This window comes from Lepidochelys olivacea (genome assembly GCF_965140295.1).
Source record: "Lepidochelys olivacea isolate rLepOli2 genome assembly, chromosome: 7".
Lineage (NCBI taxonomy): Eukaryota > Metazoa > Chordata > Testudines > Cheloniidae > Lepidochelys > Lepidochelys olivacea.
The window spans coordinates 83,901,135-83,916,819 of record NC_140417.1 but is presented as its reverse complement, the minus strand read 5'-3'; the positions used below and the strand labels follow the sequence as shown (position 1 = coordinate 83,916,819).

The window sequence follows — 15,685 nt, the reverse complement described above, 5'->3', positions numbered from 1 at the left end:
CCTCAGCCCCATAACGCACAGCCTGATAGGTTGTGGGGGGAAGGAGGGAGTAAGACGGCAATAGGAGGGGCTTGTGACAGAGTGCTGGGCAACAGCAGCTGAGCCAGCACTCTGATCACTGCAGCGCTAATTAATCACTGCAGAGCAGATCTCACTTAAGAAGAGCTGTGCCTAACTGATGGGTGAGGAGAACTAAGTGGCTAATTAAGCCATCAGGCAGATGGTACAAAAGGCACAGGAAGGAAGTGGAATGGGAAGAAGCAGATTGCTTTCCCCTGCTTGTCTCAGGAGCTGAGGACTCCCGGGGGCTGTAGGTATAAAGCTCTATAGCGTACCAGGGTCATGGGAATCCACACGGTAAACAAACTGCATGGGGTGTTTTACCAGCAAAAGGGTCTCTGAGCTGTGTGTGTGGACTTGAGCAGAGGCAGGAGTGAGCAGGCCCTGCCACATGGTTTAAGACTTGTGTGTCATGGGGTGGTTTGTTGTAGGTCTTGTCTAGCTTGTTTTTCCTGGTTGACTCCATGGGGGCTGAACTGGTAAGAAATACCATGTAAGTGAAACCTGATGAATTGAGAGAAGGAATTTATTTATATTCGAACACGTCAGGCTTTTGTTAATATCTATAACTCAGACGACTGAAACATTTGGGGAAAATACTAGTTTCTTTAAGATTCAACATCCCTACTCCTTCAGTTAAAGGCTGAGAACTCTCAGTTCACATCTGAGACCTCCACTGAGGTTCATGATTTCAAAAGGTTACATTTTAGAAAATAAAAAAGGCAGAATTTATCACAGTTTTTTCCTGAAGAAACTTTTCAGATTTACTTTAAATATCATAACTAAGCACCAATTCCCCCTCACCTCCAAACACACATGGATATATCAGTTTCTTTTTCTTTGCAAATCACCTTTAAATATTTCTTAATGATGAATGAGTTCAGAGATCTAGAGGGCCTCTCCACCAAGAGTATAACAACATTAATTTTAAGTTCATTCTGACACCTCCCTTACATAAAATAAATAAACAACATCTAGTTAGTGATTACTGTGAAGAAATATTTGCCTTGTTACCATCAACATAAAATGATCTCCCAACACCCGGCATCTGCCCCCTTACTGCAGAGGTAAGTTTAGAATGGAGATTTATCCTCACAAGGAAAGAACAAGGCTATGAGCACACTACCATTATGTTGGTATAACTTGCGTCACTCAGGGGGGTGAATAAGTCTGAGCAGTGTAAGTTACGCTGACCTAAGCACCGGCGTGGACAGCGCTATGGTGGTGAGAGAGCTTCTATCACTGTCCTAGCAACTGCTGCGTGCAGGGGCTGGAGTCATTGAGTCGATAGGAGAGCTCTCTCCTGTCAGTTTACAGCGTCTACATTAGCAGCTCTACAGCACCACAGCTGCGCTGCTGTAAGCTCTGTCGCGTCGCCATAGCCTGAGTGGGCCACCCTGGAGAATGTCTAAGGGCTTGATCCCAGTCAGGGCAGTGAAGTTAACAGAGGTCTTTCCATTGACTTTGATGGGATTTGGATCAGGCCCTAATTCTCTTGGGTCATCTGGTCTGGTGCCCGGGAGCCAGTGCAGTGTTGCTGCCTATAGAATATCCTTGAGTGATCTAGTTTTATGAATCAGATAATGGTGTATCCATCACTTCCCTTGGAGGGGACCTATTCTACTCATTTGTTTGATAGGGAGCACTTCCAGTTCTAATAGTGGTGAGTTGGCCTCACAAGTTTTGGCTTTTCAGATTAGGTTGGATCCTTTAGCAAACTATCTGGACCCTTTTAGTTCTGTTCCGGTGGGCTGGAAATTTCCAAACAATAGCCTCCCAATGGTTTCTCAGCTTCCATTCCCAGCTGGGCAGGTGAATGAAAAATGGGAAAATCAATAAATGAACGCTTACATACCTTTCCATTTTTAAATTAATGTTGGTGCCCAAACCTTCCTTACTACTGGGCGCAAACCATCTCTTGCTCATTTTCATTGTGTTATTTCTAGTCTCCTTTGGTCTCTGTTGTGATGCAACTTTAGAGAAGGAGAAGGGAGGATGCTCTTTGGCTGAGGGTGTGTGAATATTATCCTGGAAACTTTCATCACAGATGAGGGAAAAGAGCATAAAGGTTGCTCCACAATCAAGAGAGAGCCCCGAGTATGTTCATAACTCTGACTGCTTACAACCTGGGTTGAAGGTGCTGACCATGGAGCTGTTCCTGGCTGACCTTTAGCAGGACCACAACAGAAGGCCCTCTTATTGCATTGTGATCACACTCTGCCCTCCCCTTCCCCCTCACCGCTCCTGAGTTAGAAGCCTTGCTGGATTCCACGTGAGTTCACCTCCTCCTTGGTCACAGCAGCAGGTTTGAAAAAGCAGCAATACTGGGGGAAAGGATTCAGATGTACAGGATTAGTGAGAGTGGGGGAATTTGCACCTTGCATTCCCTGGCTCTTCCATTCCTAAAGGCCATGTATGATGAGAAGAGGAAGTTCTTTGTTCTGTGATGGGCTAAATAGATGGGCAATAGCAGTGGAAGTTGCTCAGTGGATTTGATCCTGCAAGACACTGAGCACTTTGGTGGCAATTGAGAAAGGAGCACATAAGCACACGCTTAACTTTATGCACATGAGCAGCCCTTGGGAAGTGAAGCATGTGCTTAAGTGAGTTCTTGTACCATGCAGGATTGAGTTCAATGACTTGTTGTGTAGGAAATCTTCCCAGAATTCAAGTAGGACGGAGACTTTTAGGGCCTTCACAGCTTGAGGCACAAGTTATGTCAATTTTGGCAAGATGGTGGAACCCCCACCACCTCCCCCCCATAGCAAGTAACTTGATGATGATAATATAGATTCATTTGCACATACACTGAGCTGTCGTTATGAGGTGAGGTGGCACAAACCAAATGCTGATATACAGTCCTGGAGCGAGGTGGGGGGGAGAGAGAGCGCCTCTATATGATAAGAGGTGCCATCTTACAGATAAGTCATTAAAGTAAGGTCCTGTCTGCCTGTTTGTGGTGGTTGCAGTCCAAGTGGGAGTTCCTCATATCAAAGCACTTCATCCAGGATCCACTGCTTTATTAATTTGCCCCCTGAGCACAACAGGTGTTACATGAAATGAAGTTTAGCGCATTTTAGTAGCTGTATACATGCTTTTGTGTCAAGCTCCAATTATTGGACCGGATCCTCTGCTAGCACAAGCCAGTGTAGCTCTGTTGAAGACAGTGGGGAATGCTGATTTACAATAGCTGAGGATCTTGGCCTTAATTTTACAGCATCAGAAATGTGGCCAGTGATTTACAGATAGTCCCCATATATGACTGATCTATCCCCAACCACTTAGACTAAGGCCCCCAGTCCCTCTGAGGAGAATCCTACCCATGCTGAATCAGCGGGACTCCATGGAGGCTTGAGTCTGCCTGATCAGATTGTTTGTAGGATGTAAGACACAAGACAAGACACAACAAGAGATCATAACAAAGGAAGGAGTGGTCACGTGGGATAGAGATGAGAATGGTTACAAATAAGATCACTTGATTGTTACATGTACATTTTGTTTTTTTTCTGTTTAAATGTCTATACATACACACATACTCTCTGTGTGTGCATAATACCTGCATAATGTATACTTGCCTCCAGGACAGTATATATTTTACCATCAATCATATAATTTGATTTTATTTTGATTTCATTTTAAAATACAAATTTTCTGTGGTTTGGAGATTTTTGAGGTTTTTTTTTCTCCTTGTCTCTTTTTTATTTAATCATCCAAAAACAATATAAGCATCTGACTGTTCTAACCATTTCTGTTTGCATTTTTAATTCTGTGGCTTCATTGTAAGAAGCCATGTGCTCTGTTAATACTAGCCTGGGAAATTCTAGAAGCTAAGTGGGGTGCTAGAGTGCTTATTTGCATGCTAATGTATTCAGTGTTCTTCCAGCTCATAACTATTTCACAGCAGTGCTGGTGTTTGAGAGCTTTGGATGTGCTCATGTGTTTTCAGTTATTTTCTACATTGTACTTCTAAATTCCTAGTGAATTTTTAGCGATTCCAGTCCTGATCTCCCACGCCGTTCTGCCAGTACAACTTGATAATTCACTGCTATACCAATCCTGGGTTCCCATACCGCACTGCCAACACAACTTTAATCCTGACCTCCAGCATTTCACTGCTGTCCCAATCATCTCCCTCCTAACAACGTGTCCTGTGCATCTCAGCCCAGACATGCAGCACCCCTGCTGCGCCAGTCCGGAGTCTGGAGAGCTGTCTTCTGAGTAGACACTGCCGATCATGCTGAACTGTGTCATGATTCTTATGATCTGAGTAAACATCCACTGGAGACTAAGAATAAAACATTGCTCTTGTTTTGATTTGTGACATGAGCAGTCATTTGACCCTGGTTTCCAGCTACAATGGGACAAATTCTTCCCTGGTGTAATTCCATTGACTTCATGGAATTAAATTAGGGATGACTCTGACCCAATTATTTTAACCCTTTGATTCCCACACCTGGTTTGTATGTCGATGTGCAAGGCAGGGGAGGAATGAGGTCTGCCATAGACACAGTTGTATGGCATACAGTCATAAGACTACATACCTGTAATACTTCTAGACGTACCCTGATTGGATCAAGACAATTAAGAGTAGTAAAGACATTCTTTTTGTCCTAATGCTATTCAGATGCACATTGTCAACTGAAATTTGGAATTTGAAAAGTAATGGCTTGTCAATCACAGTGGAATTTTGTAAAGAATGCAGGTTCTGGACTACCTGGAGCAGGAAGGTGCTAATCGCTCTCTTTGGCCCTAGCGAGCCTGTCCCTGGAATACAGGGTTTTGTTCAGGTCACCTCAGAGAGATTCCAATAATTATTATGAATATCTAATGAAGCAAGGTTAAAAGAGCTAAATATAGTTTGGGATACTGAAGGGAGACATGATGACTGTATGTGAAGAATTTAAAACCAAAGAGGGAGAGGAGTGGTTTAGAATAATCCAAAGGGCTATAAATAGGAGTAATGAAATTTAAAATGGGCAAACGAAAATTGTCTGGGCATCAGGAAAGATTTTCCTAACAGCAAGATATCAGATTGGGGGCGGGGGGTTGGAGGGAGGGAATCTCCCGAAGGAAATAGCTAAAGTCCCATCTCTTGGGACATGTACAGTTGCTTTTAATGAAATATTAAACTGTAGGGTACAATCCTGCATAGCCAGAGTTATGGACTAGATAATCTGATGTAGGTCTCTTGTATCTCTAATTTCCATGAAGCTGTGTAATTTAGCATTATGGACCTGATCAGTACTTACTGTGGCTTATAGATATCTCTGTTCACATCATCTGAATGCCCACCAAGAGGCATCCTTCTGCTTCCTGTGCCCAAACAACATGTCACCACGCACTGCCAGCTTTAACCAGTTTCTTGGGTGAGGTTGGTGGTGGCTGCAGGCTGGGCAGCAGGAACTGTCACATGGTATTTTTCATGGACTGACTGTATTTCTCTCTCTGTCTCCCCATACTTGTTGCATGGGGTGAAGGCTGAGACTTTCAGGGGTTTCCCATCTCCTAATAGAATGACCCTGGTTTATCTCCTTCAGCCAATATGTTTTGGACTTGCTGCCTAGGTGTGTGATAATTGTGTTTGCCATGTCATTGCTGTAACCCATGTTGGGAAGGGATTTCCCCCCCCCCCACCTTAGCTGCACAAATGTGCTTTGGGGGAAAGATGTCACCCACAGAATTGATGAACTTGAAATATTAAATTTGCCTCTCCTCTTCTTTGTCAGCAACCATGAAGTGTCGCTTTGCTGCCAGCAACTTTCTGCACTCCCTCTTGGTCTTGGAGCTCATCTGTTTGGGTAAGTAAAGTTTCTCTCTGTTCAGTTATCCTTTCCTTTTCCCTGACCCATATTTCTATTTCAAGCTTTGTGGTAGCACTGAAACAGCTTAACAGTTGCATGTCTGGGGGTTTATCTCTGGGGGTACAAAGGCTTCATCTTTCTACTGAGTATGTGCTCTCTCTAGCCAGCTATACTGTGATTGAAACTATTGTTAGATAGATGCCTTTGAGAAAAGTCACAGAATAAACCAGCTACCACTCCAGAAAATGGGGGCTGGGCAGTACGTAGATGCTAAGCGCTGTGGGGCAGGGACTGTCTTATGTGTTTATATGCATAGTATGATGGGGCCCGGCTCTGTGATTGGGGTCCCTAGGCACTACCATAGGAATATAATTGTTATATTGGTAGAGATCAGTTCTGATTGAGTCTGTCAGTTGTTGATAGTTGATGCTTATCTGCCAACAGGGTCTGCTGTCACAGTAGTCCTAAAAGAGAATCAGGACCTTCAGTTTTCTCAGTTTCACACTGTGATATGTTAGATTGAGAGAAGGAAATATGTTCCCTTATGAAAATAAGACCTACTTAGAAACTACATGCAGTGTGTACCTTGTTTGTTGCTTATTGTTCTGCTGGAAGGTTTTGGATGAGGAGTCAAAATCCTTGCAGACTTTCACGCATTACAGATGCATGGAGCCCTGAGCAGATGCAAAATTTGTATCCACATCCGATCCGAAAAATGGCCCATGGCTATAAAGTGGCTACCCAAGGATTTGCAGGGCTCTACAGGTACGTGCCAAACCAGCTGGCAGCTCCTGGGGGCAGTTTTTTGTACCAGTGTTGGTAGTGGGTGTTTTCTGTCTGTTCATGCACTGTGGACCAACTACATCCCAAATACTGTATGCTATTCTGTCATAGCCTCCCGCTGACCAGTTTTCAGATTTAGAGGGCAGCACTAAGGATATGTCTGCACAGGGATAAACAACCTGCGGCCGGCCTGTCTGCTGACTCTGGCTCGTGGGGCTGAAAAATTGCCATGTAGCTGTTTGGGCTCAGGCTGGAGTCTGAGCTCAGAGATCCTGCCAGGGTGGAGGGGCCCAGAGCTCAGCTCCAGCAATTTTTAGGCCCTGTGAGCACGAGTTTACTGTGGGGCTTTAACCCCTAAATGGCACTAGAAAGAACTGTAGGTTAAATCCTTCATCATCTGGCATGTGGGAGGGTGTTAAGTTAATACCCATTGCCTGCCAGCGTGAGGCATGATGCAAGACAATAAGCTGAGCAACATGACCATGGCCATTCATGCTTAAGGAGGGAACAACATGGCCATTCATGCTTAAGGAGGGAACTTTGGCTAGGGTGGTGAGAGCTCCCCCATAGATTTCAGTCTGTTTTACCCAGGGGCTGTCGTGCTTCAGCGGGCACACCCTCACTCCGGAGTGGTTCTCCTTGGACACGCCACACACGTTTGGTAGCCAGAGTGTGCTGGCAGCAGAACTCAGGCTGGATGCAGAGCACCTGAGGATCTGGCCCGCTGACTTCATCTTTTGTGAAACAACCTTGCAAGCGGTTTTACATCTCTAACATTCAACAAACCAAAGTGCTGAGACAAATAAGCGAGGTGACACCCTGCCACAGGGTGATTGGCCCTTTTAAGAGGGAGCAGGGCCTACTGCCCTTGTGGTTCATCCTGACTGTCCCCCAACTAGGCTGACGAGAGTGCACCTAGGTTCTGTCGGAGGAGACTAGGAGAGTCTGAGTCCAAGAGGAGTCTGAGGTAGGAGAGACCTGTCTGAGTGCAGACCTAGAGAATCAGGAAGTGGTAGGTGAGAGCTGCTGGCGTAGGAAAGGACAGAAGAGCAGCAGAGAGCTGTCAAGAGGTGCTTGGGAGAAAGCTCCAGGGGACCCAAGAGAGAGGATTTCTAGTGAGAACTGGAAAAGAGCTGCTGTTTGCAACTGACCAAATTTGGAACCTGACAAGCAGCAGGCTTGGGCAGTGGCCCTCTGGGAAAAGGGAAGATTCAGCTTGGCCAGGGGAAGCTGAGCCCAGAAGCAAGAGGGTTGTTGCTGGAGGATGGATCCCCAGTGCAGGCACAGAAATGACAGGCAGGGAGGCCAGGGTAGTGCAACACTGCAGGAGGGGGAGCCCTCTGGGCAAAGACCTAAGTGGGGACCTGCAGGAAGAGCCTGGGAACAAGAGCTTGGTCTAATAGGGATGTTCCCTGAGCCAGGGTTGGAGACTCAGGCCGGGAGGCCTGGGGAGTGGAGCACTAGGGAGAGCTCATTGCAGGGAGGTAGTGGTAGAAGAGTCAGGCGATTGGTCCCTCTCAGCAGGAAGCCTGGAGCGTGGGGCCCGGGAACAAAATACTGCTATTGACTCTTGGATGGGCCATTTGGAGGCCATGACTGGGGCGAGGCATGGAAAATCTGCCATGTTTGTATCTGCTTACTGTGGGAGTTGGAGAGTGGTTTTACTACAAGGGAATTACTGCACTTGTGTATACGAATAAATTATGCCCAGAAGCAGGCTTTGTGTCAAACACAGAGAGACTATGTTCCTTCTGTGGACAGACAAAAAGGGAAACTGAGGCTGGGTGCACATGTCATTCTGCAGCCAGCCTCTATAGGGTGCTACCAGCAGGGCTGCCCTCCTTAAGGACCCAGACTATAAGATCATGTCCCTCTGACTGCTGTCTTGTTTTTCTCCTGCACTTCATCTCCAGCATGATTTTAGTAGCTCCTCGCCTCACGATTTCCTAGAGTTGGGATTAAAGGGATTACAAACTTTCGGATTGTGCACAGCATGAGTTCTAGCTCCCCATTCTCAAAAGAGTGCCCACTAAAAGCTTCTGAGACCTGAAGGAGCAGTGAGACAAGGAATGTGGAGGAGGAGGCTCAAGAAATACAGGAACTGCTCCCCTACCTCAACCAATTTGAGGAATCTGGAGGTGCACCTCTGGGAGCCTCTCGTTCTGTCCAGTAGAGGGCAGTGGTACACACACCTAGACCTAGAGGGACTGGGCTTTCTCTGGTCCTCTCTTTAATCCCAATGCAGCCAGTTGTGCTAGAATGGTTATCAGTATGATAAGTATCCCTTTAGCCTTGTGTTTCTCGAAAGTTAATATCACTGACTGTGTAGTACATATCTAATACTAAAGCAATATTATCAGGATGGAGGCAATACCACTGGCACTGATCACTAAATTGCCTTTCATTTCAGTGTATAGTCTCTGAACATCACATCTTCTACCTTCCTGAATAGCCACATGGTCTACCTGCATGCTCCTGCACCGCAGGGTTTGTTAACAATACTGTAAGAAACACATCTCAAAAAGGAGCACGCACAATGTGGGAGATTCCCCCATCACCTCCCCCCTGCAAATTAAATTCAAGACCATTAATGCTCCCCCACCCTGCTTTTTCGGAAGGGGGCTGCTGGGAGTGGAGGATGATTTAAGTGAGGGAAGGGATGTCTAGCTGAAGCCAGCAGTGGTGGAAATCTCTAACATACTCAAGTAGGAAGGTTAGCTCAAATGTTTCAAATGTGGATACCTAAATACAGGCACTTACCCCTATATGTAAAGACTTAAATATGTGGCATGATTACCAGAGGTGCCCAGCCCCCACAAATTGTCCTAGCAGACAAGCGTTCACATCACAAAAAGATGCTCCTAAAAGGACCAATAAACAGGTTTCCTCCCAGCAAAATTCTCAGCCCCCTTTCCCAATTTCCTACTGTGACAACCGTCACCTTAATCGTAACTGGGAACCTCCAGAGAAACAAGCAGAAGCCTCTACAGCCTGAAATAACTCACTAAGCCCCAGAGCTGGGACTGTAACAGACTCCTGTCCTCTGTGGATCAGGCCCAGAGGGGAATGTGTGGTGCCCAGTGAACATTAGCATGCCTGCTAACTTCTAGAAATTCCAGACTGTCCCTTAGCAGGGCAGAAATGGGAGAGGTTTGGGGGTAGCATTGGCTTTCTCGCTTCTGGTCCAGACTGAGAGTTTTTAGCCAGGAAGCCTTTCTTTAATGGTGTTACAAATGGTGTTGTCCCGTCTAAACTAGGAAATAATTCATCTTCAACCCCAGTGGAGGAGGGGCTGGAGGAAATCACTCTCCAGTAACAACACTTGTTAGCAACAGAGGAGCGTTTTCCTTGGGTAGATAGAGTCAAAAGCCTTTTCCAGTAGGAGGGGCACAGGGCCTCCAAGTTAGCCATTAGTTCTCATCTGTCCCTGATGATCTTGCGGTAGGTAAACACTGTGCTGAGGGAGTGTGCGTGGAAGGGAAAATACTGTTTCTTCCTTATGATGTTTTTTTGTCTGTACAGCAGGATTAAATGGTGAGTAAATAAAACTTAAAGGAAATTAAAACAAGCAGACAAAAGGCTAATATGTAAAGTGGACGTCAACAGTAGCTACACAAGAGTGGGAACATTACCAGTGCGCGTGGCAGCACTTTCTTCGCACTGTTTAAGTAGACTTCAGCAAGAAGATTATTAAACAAATTGTTTAATATATTCCATGCAGTAACATCCATTCCTTAACTGTGAAACAGCTTTATAATCCCAACGGGACATTTACAGGTTCCTGTAAACCTCACAGCAAGTAAAGGAGACTGCTCTGCTGTGGACCCCCCTGAAATCCTCCTCTCTCCTGCTAAGCTAATGACGTTAGCAGCAGTTTGGCTCATTTCTCACATGCACAAGAACGGTTAGTGATAAAGTGTCGACAAGATCAGCAGCCGCCCTCTAAAATACCCACCTGGCAAAACTCCCACGCAAGGTAACAATGTAACACAATGCAGATCCCAGGCAACATGAGAAGGCTCCCAAGCATCACAACAAGGCTTAGCTTTTCAAGCAAGTTATTTTTGTCTGTACTTAAACAGGGCCCATGTGGTAGCCAGAAAAGCAGAGTGGTAGTGTCCAACTTTTTGGGAATGCTGATGTGTCGTCAATGCTGGGGATATAGGAGAAGCAGCTCCCTTTCCTCCCTAGTGTATTGTTGTGTCTGGAGGCTCAGTGGCTCTAATGTTGCTGCCTAGAATAAGCTTGTTGTGATCTCTGTATCGTCATGTCAGGCATGGGTGCTGGAATTAGGGGTGCCGAAGGTGCTACTGCACCCCCTGGCTTGTAGTGGTTTCCATTATATACAGGGTTTACAGTTTGGTTCAATGGCTCTCAGCACCCCCACAATATGAATTGTCCCAGCACCTCTGATATCATGAGCCTGCTGCAAATGGTACAGGGTCATGTCAGACTCAGAGAAGTTTCAAACGGCTGCTTATCTGTTGTAAAAGCGTATCGTGCCACCCCAGAAAAATTGGATTGGTGCAGGAATAATTGGTGGGGTGGAAACTCTTTGTATGGGGGTTTGTTTGCCTGTATGTGACTCTGAGAAACAACAGCAAGCATGTCTCCCTTTGATAACACTACACACTTAAAGTAACTGTTGTTTCCCCACTAAGACATAGTAGCAAAAATATGAGCTACATACTTGGCCCAGATTAAGTCCCCTTTGTGCCACTCCAGTGAGGATTTAAAGCTGACCTAAAGGGAAAGACCAGGTTTCCCTCAGGAGCATAAAGCCTGCATAGTTGTCTGACACCTGCTTCCTTTCACATTGGGGACATGCAAGGGCATGGCCTGGGAGGGGAGAAGGGATGGTCAGGAGTGCAGTCCCTGCCAGCCGTTCCTGCTAAGTAGAATGCTCCCTAGATCAGGGGTTCTCAATCTTTTTCTTTCTGAGGCCTCCAACATGCTAGAAAAACTCCACAGCCCACCCATGGCACAACAATTGTTTTTCTGCCTATAAAAACCAGGGCCGACGTTACGGGGTAGCAAGCAGGGCAATTGTCAGTGGCCCCATGCCACAGAGGGCCCCACGAAGTTAAATTTGTCAGGCTTTGGCTTCAGCCCCTGGTGGTGGGGCTTGGGGCCCTGGGCTTCTGCCCCACAAGCAGGGCTTCGACTTTCCACCCTGGGCCCCAGCATGTCTAATGCTGGCCCTGCTTGGCAGACCCCCTGAAACGTGCTCACAGTCGTCCAGAGGCCCGGGAACCCTGGTTGAGAACTGCTGCCCTAGATGGCTCTAACATGCCCTGGGGGCCTGTTTATCTTCTGGCTGGCCCCAGTATTTAGGGGAATGGAAAGGTGCTTTACAGCCACCTTTGCTGCCTTCTCCTGAACGCTGTGCCTACCATGAGCAGCTGAGAATCGAGCCTATATGTGTATATTTAAATTGATTCCAAATGGTTTCCGGATGACTCCTGTTCCTCAGGCTCTGTATCTCTGACCTACATTTATTTGTATTCCAAATCCGCCCCCGCCCCTCCCAGCACTTCTTTTTCCTTCTCATCTGAATTTTGACAGCCCATCTTCTTGGGGACAGCCATCATGTCAGAGACACAACTCGCTCTTTACACTGGGATGCACAGAAGAAGAGAGAAGTCATGTTTCAGGACCCCACCTCCTTGCCCCTGTTCTGTCTATCCCAGGTGCCTATCCCTGGGGTATCTAAGCACCATAGCTGGATCACGGATGGTCTGTGATCTGACAGATCAAATACATCAAACATCCTGATACAGCTGGTTTAGAAGCTGTAACCATGATTTCTAATGTACTGTATAATATAAATAAGGCATCATGAGAATCAAGACGAGTCTGCTCTACAAAGCCAAGGCCGCTCAGTCTTTAGAAAAAACTGCCCACTAGGGGCTTGAAATGAAATGCCTGTTATTCAGAGGTCTGCTTTGTATGTGGCAGGTGATCTCAGAAAGCAGCTGCCCAGCAGGGCGTGCAGAGACTTTAGTGGTCGATTATCGGCAAGTACTTTCAACTACTATTTTAAAAAATTGCCTGGCCACAGAGAAGGTCTTTTTGGTCTTGTGAATTTTATCTTCCACCTCGTAACCTCCCACCCTGGAACACCAATCAGTGCGCGCTGACTTCCAACCCTCTGGAAGAGTAATTAGCATTGAATGAACCATTTTGTCTGTGTGTGTTGTTATTTTTCCAGGTGCTTAGTACTGGAGTCCTCAAGGCACTTCACAAGTACTGATCCTGTAATCCTCCCTATGCTCCTGTGAGGTAGCCATGGGAAAAGCATTATCCCTATTTTAGGGAGAGAGTAAGTGACACAGGAGGTGTCTGTGGGAGCCCAGATGAGTGAGTACGTAGGTTTCCCAACTCCATTCCTGTATGCTAAATGCTTGATGCCCCTTAGGTTACTTTTGTTTCCGTATTTCTAGAGGGTGAATTTTGGCACTTTGGAAAGTGTGCATCCAAAAGCACCAGCTAGGACCAGGCACATCAAAGCTTCCAACACAGATCTCTGAGCTGCTGGGACAATTTTTGTACCAGGGGTGCTGAGAGCCTTTGAACTAAACTGTAAACCCTGTATATAATGCAAACTACTTCAAGCACCTGTAAGCACCTATAAGATCTCTGCCCCTTCACTTCATTGCAGCCCTTGGCTGGGAGCCTCTCCCAAGCTGTCTGTCTGTCATGCTCACTTGTGCGGGGATGTCAGACACTTGGGAATAGACTGAAAGCACCAAACTTGTTTTGGCTGGTGTGACAACCTGAATTTGAATCCAGTCTTCAAAGAGGTAAAACACTGATGTTAGCTATTGCCCCCAATCCCTTCTCCACTCTATATCTTTAAGCTGTGAGTGCTAAATCCTCCTCTTTGCCCATTTTTCTTCCCTGTTATAAGTTTGTGACCTTAAGGCTGCTAAGGCTTTTTGTTTTCCTGCCAGTTCTCTCTCACTACAGGTTTTGGCAGCTTGGCAATACATCACTTTCCTGCAGACACATGATTGTGAGCTTTTCTCACTCCAGTTGCCCCTTTGCCCTTTACTTCCAATGCTAGCAATTCACCATTCACTGCTATAAACATCCCCAAACTCAGAAACTGAAATCAGTGCACCTTGTTCAAGCTACTTGGTCCTTCCCAGAATCATTATTTCTGGCTTTCTTTTCCTTTTAGTTTTTGCTGTGTAATGAACCAACAGCAGAGGGCAACAAAAATGATTAGGGGGCTGGAGCACATGATTTATGAGGAGAGGCTGAGGGAACTGGGATTATTTAGTCTGCAGAAGAGAAGAGTGAGGGGGGATTTGATAGCTGCTTTCAACTACCTGAAAGGGGGTTCCAAAGAGGATGGATCTAGACTGTTCTCAGTGGTAGCAGATGACAGAACAAGGAGCAATGGTCTCAAGTTACAGTGGGGGAGGTTTAGGTTGGATATTAGGAAAAACTTTTTCACTAGGAGGGTGGTGAAGCACTGGAATGGGTTACCTAGGGAGTGGTGGAATCTCCTTCCTTAGAGGTTTTTAAGGTCAGGTTGACAAAGCCTTGGCTGGGATGATTTAGTAGGAGATTGGTCCTGCTTTGAGCAGGGGTTTGGACTAGATGACCTCCTGAGGTCCCTTCCAACCCTGATATTCTATGATCCTATGAAACCAGTACTTCTCTCTGGTTAAGTGGCAACCCTTCCCTGCTCCTTCCTATCTTCTCCACCAGGCTAAGGCCAGCATCTGTGTCTGTCAGCCAACCTCTTCTACTGGCAGGACAGAGTACCCAGTGTTTATACCTCCTACTCCTATCAACACTTCATGGATGTTGTTGTAAGCTCACAAACTATGACATCACTACTGATCAGCCAATGGAAAGACTTGATCTAGGGTAGCCACCTGAGGTGAGAACCAAGATACTAGTTGGGGAGAGATAAATGTTTCCTTGTAACTGGTTTCACAGGTATTTTGGGAGCATGTAGGAGCAGTGTAATGAGGATCCTGTCTCCCTCTGGTGGCTGGCCCTAGTGACTCTATAGCTGCTACTCATAGCTAACGGAGTTCTCAGTAGTAGAGCCCTGTGAGGTGGTGGTTTATTTTGTTTGTTTTTTGGAGTGAGACTGCAGTGCTGACGATCCTAGGTTCAGTCCCCACTGACTGTGGTGGCTGTCAGTGTAGCAGGCATTGTTTGTTGCGAGAGCACCAGGGAACAACAGATACTTCAGCTGTAGAATGTCTCTAGTACAGATCAGCCATCGAGAGGTGGGCCCGTGGAGATAAGGAGCTGGGGTGGTTGGGGGAAATGGAGGCCATGAGCCTCCAAGTTCAGAGTCATGCAAATGTATAAGGGATCTAAGCACACAGCTCTCCTTTCATCCTGTGTGTGCAGCTAGCATAGAGCCTGGAGGTTTCTCCCTTAAGAATGAGTCCTATCAAATTTGAGATGAAATGAATACATTTCTATAGAAACTTATTCGGGTTCCATGGAAAATACTTACAGTAAGGATATTCTTCTCTGTTACTTACATAGGGTTTTTGTAACTGTCCTGTAGAATTTTATAGCAGAGTCACTTCTCTACAGAGTTGTTCAAAAACCCTATAGAAAAGGTATAATTGTTTTATTACCTTCTACTTTTCCCTAAGGGACATCCAGGAGGAAGGTGAAGCCAAGAAAAGTGCAGAAAGGTGAATTTGGTGCACAAGCAGGACGCTCTTGTCTCAAAATGAGTGTGGCCTTGCTAGTCCATGCAACTAGAGGGCATTAATGATCCTTGGGTGGCAACTGAGTGTGTTGAAACGTCCCCCGCTGCCAGGATGCTGGAATGCTAGTGAACAGAGTGTTGAGGAAGCAGGCAAGAGCTAGGAAAGAAAGTGTAAGCTGTTGATAAGCTTTGCAGGAAGACGGTTCTTCACAGCCATTCTCTGCTGAATTAGCAGTTGGCTTGTTGGAGAGTGGAAATTCTGTTCCTCTTCTCAATTTCGTTGTCACTATCATCTGACAATGAAATGCCCATAATTTCATGGTATTCTTTCTTGAGTTTTCCAGCAAAG

The 15,685-nt window shown here is 46.0% G+C and overlaps 1 protein-coding gene across 1 annotated transcript in view; it reads left to right on the top strand.

Moving 5' to 3' along the window:
* The window catches only part of CDH23 (cadherin related 23), a 510,961-nt gene that overhangs the window by 12,742 nt on the left and 482,534 nt on the right, over positions 1-15,685 (top strand). The window contains exon 2 of the mRNA XM_084634348.1: positions 5,787-5,858. Within this exon, the coding sequence (XP_084490474.1) occupies positions 5,787-5,858 (72 nt within the window). The remainder of the gene's footprint in view (positions 1-5,786; positions 5,859-15,685) is intronic.